At 40.7% G+C, this 2,890-nt stretch overlaps 1 protein-coding gene across 5 annotated transcripts in view; it reads right to left on the bottom strand.

The window, feature by feature from the left end:
• Positions 1-2,890, bottom strand: part of tiam2a (TIAM Rac1 associated GEF 2a) — an 82,358-nt gene that overhangs the window by 1,428 nt on the left and 78,040 nt on the right. For all 5 annotated transcript variants that reach the window (XM_016475874.1, XM_016475877.1, XM_016475878.1 and 2 more), the window contains 6 exons: positions 2,049-2,167; positions 1,843-1,951; positions 1,505-1,563; positions 741-837; positions 568-649; positions 322-479 (listed from right to left, as the gene is read on the bottom strand). In XM_016475874.1, coding sequence (XP_016331360.1) covers positions 322-479; positions 568-649; positions 741-837; positions 1,505-1,563; positions 1,843-1,951; positions 2,049-2,167 — 624 coding nt within the window. The remainder of the gene's footprint in view (positions 1-321; positions 480-567; positions 650-740; positions 838-1,504; positions 1,564-1,842; positions 1,952-2,048; positions 2,168-2,890) is intronic.

Here is a 2,890-nt window from a genome sequence, read left to right as displayed (position 1 = left end):
CTGTGGGGCACAAATGAATGCAGTCATGAATGTTGAGATCTTGTTTAAGATGTATCTCTGATGAAACACTGCATTGCGACACTTGACAGACACCCTATTTCTATTCTTAACTTGCTGCACAGCTACTCAAATCTCTTTGTTCTGGCACTTTAGAGGGAATTGATTGCTATGACCTTTGTTACATTCGAAGACAGCTTGCAGGTTTTTATTTTTTTTACTAGTAAATTTCCCTTGGAAAATGCATCAACACTTCCATGCGTCACAATTTTGGCAACTTCCATTGTAGCCTAGACATGTAAGTAAAGGGGAGGTCACACTGACCTAGCTTAGCAGAAGTTGGCAGAGTTTTTCGAAGGGGAGTTAGCCGCTTTTTATAGGTTCTCTCAGGCTGTTGCTCAACTCTTTGCATGTTTCGACGCAAGTTCTCCCGCAGGATGGAGCGAATCACCTTGATGATATTCACTTTGCATTCTGGGGTGCTGCAAATGAGAAAATGTGAAATGTTAAGCTCCGTATGGAATAAAATGGGACACTAAGTTTTGAAATGTCCAAGTAGGCAATTCCAACCTGCTACACAACTGGAACACCGTCTCAGGCCTGCCCTCTTTTTGTGATTTGGTGTGGATCAGCTCCCAGATGCAGTCTGTGTCTTCAGACAGCATGAAAACACAAAAAAAAGGTTGATTATTTGTACATGTGGAAATCTATGATCATCTATACAAGCCAGATGTGTCTCTTACCTGCTGTATTGCCCAGTCTAACCTGTAGTGCTGACAGGGGAATGAGCCAGCGAAACTTGAATGGATCCTGCTCTCCGTGGGCTGATTTTGAAGTTGGCTGGCAAACAAAAGCATGACATAAGACTTATTTTAGACTATTTATATCTATTTTTTTTATATTAAAACTGTATTATGTAAATGTGATGTCAAAACACCATTAATGAAAAGTAACCTGTAAAAACATTTTGTTCCAAAATTTGGATGTTTATGTTAATGGTTGAAAGTGAAAAGTGAAAGTGACGTGACGTGACATGTGGCCAAGTATGGTGACCCATACTCGGAATTAGCATTTATCCTTTATCCCATCCAAAGTGCACACACACAGCAGTGAACACACACACCGTGAACACACACCCGGAGCAGTGGGCAGCCATTTTTTTGCTGCGGCGCCCGGGGAGCAGTTGGGGGTTCGGTGCCTTGCTCAAGAGCACCTCAGTTGTGGTATTGAAGGTGGGAGAGAGCGCTGTACAGTCACTCCCCCCACCTACAATCCCTGCCGGTAGGAGACTCGAACCCGCAACCTTTAGGTTACGAGTCCGACTCTCTAACCATTAGGCCATGACTTCCCCCACATGACCATGAACAGTCATTGAACATGACTGCCCGAATTTATATTTAGGATTGTTTTCTAAACTTGTCACAATGTTATGCAGGAAAAAAAAATTTAATGATAAAATAAAGTGACCCCATTAAGGAACTGCTAAGTATGTGAAAACAAGACTTACCATCTTCTTTTTCACTTTGTTATTCTCCCTGTACAGCAGTATCACAGCTCTCTTAAAAACTAATAAATCAGAGATTGTATGAGTCAAGCAGAAATGTTAATTTTAGAAAACGACAGAATTTTTTGTTTTTGAGGCTGCAGAACTGCTGCCAATATATCTGAAACAAGCCTAACATACTTGGATCTATAAAAAGCTCTGTGTGAAGTTCAAGCTGAGTGTCGTGTGACAAAATACATCTTAATATTTGCATTATTTATTTAATATATTAAGATAAAACATTTATTTTGGCACATGGAAAGATAAGAATAAGGTTTCATGGGAAAAGACCAGAGCCTCACCAAAAACATTCAACTCAGGATCCTTTTTCATACGGCCCAGCGATGGGAACGGGTTGAGCCAGATCACTGAGGAATGTACGAGGAACTGTCCCATAGAAATCTCTGTGACCTGAGACAAAAAAGGAAGAGAGAGACAGATGATGATTGAATATCCTGTTAAATCAAGGGATTACCCAGATGTGTTCAGACTGTATGTGCAGCTGTACCTCTTTCTCAGTGCCACTTTGATCTGCTACCAGCTGGTCAAATACTGCACCATAGTCTTCATAGATCTTCTGCATTTCATTTATGTGGCTTGCGACTTTTTCCATTTCTTTCAGTGCCTCTGTAATAAGAAAAAAAAGGTCTTAAAATAATTAATTCTGGGCTTTGATTTCTAAAAACAGCTGTCAATATTACTGTGAACTCAAACTGGAGTTTGAAAAAAAAAATTGAAAAAAAATTGATCAGACCTTAGTAACATTACTGGGAATAATTACTTGTCTTCCATCTGTTTAGCTCACATAAAAATTACATTTTCAATAATTTGCTTATCCTCATGTAATTGAAAACTTTCTGCACAACACAATAAATGTTATTTTGAAAGCTCTGGGCTCTGGTCACAACATGCTTTCATAATATGTAAACGGACAGCTTGGGGATTTTGTGAAAATATCTTGTGTAAACTTTTATTTAAAGGGGTCATATGATGCGATTTCAATTTTTGCTGTGGATCGCCGGATCGGCTTTCACCGTAGACAAGGCGGAGTCCAGCCCGGGGTCGTCATATGTGGTTGCCGCAAGCCCGCCGGACGCTCCTTCCGTGAGCCCGCTCACTCTAGCCGCCGGCCTCCACTCACTCTAGCCCGCCGTGTGTTTCGTTGTGAAAGCAAAACTACTTTGATTTCTAGTCGTGTCCCCTTTTGGAAGACCAAACAGTGGTTAAGTTGTATTTACAACACTGTTCCAGAACAGTTCAACCCAAATATTCATTTGTGTGAAGCACATTTTATGGAGGACTGTTTCCTGATCCTGGAAGAGTAGACTACAATGCCGGCTGTTCTGACTC

The sequence above is a fragment of the Sinocyclocheilus anshuiensis genome, unplaced genomic scaffold (assembly GCF_001515605.1).
Source record: "Sinocyclocheilus anshuiensis isolate Anshui unplaced genomic scaffold, SAMN03320099.WGS_v1.1 scaffold1290, whole genome shotgun sequence".
Lineage (NCBI taxonomy): Eukaryota > Metazoa > Chordata > Actinopteri > Cypriniformes > Cyprinidae > Sinocyclocheilus > Sinocyclocheilus anshuiensis.
Note: the sequence above shows the minus strand (reverse complement) of the source record. Positions and strands in the feature narration are given on the sequence as shown.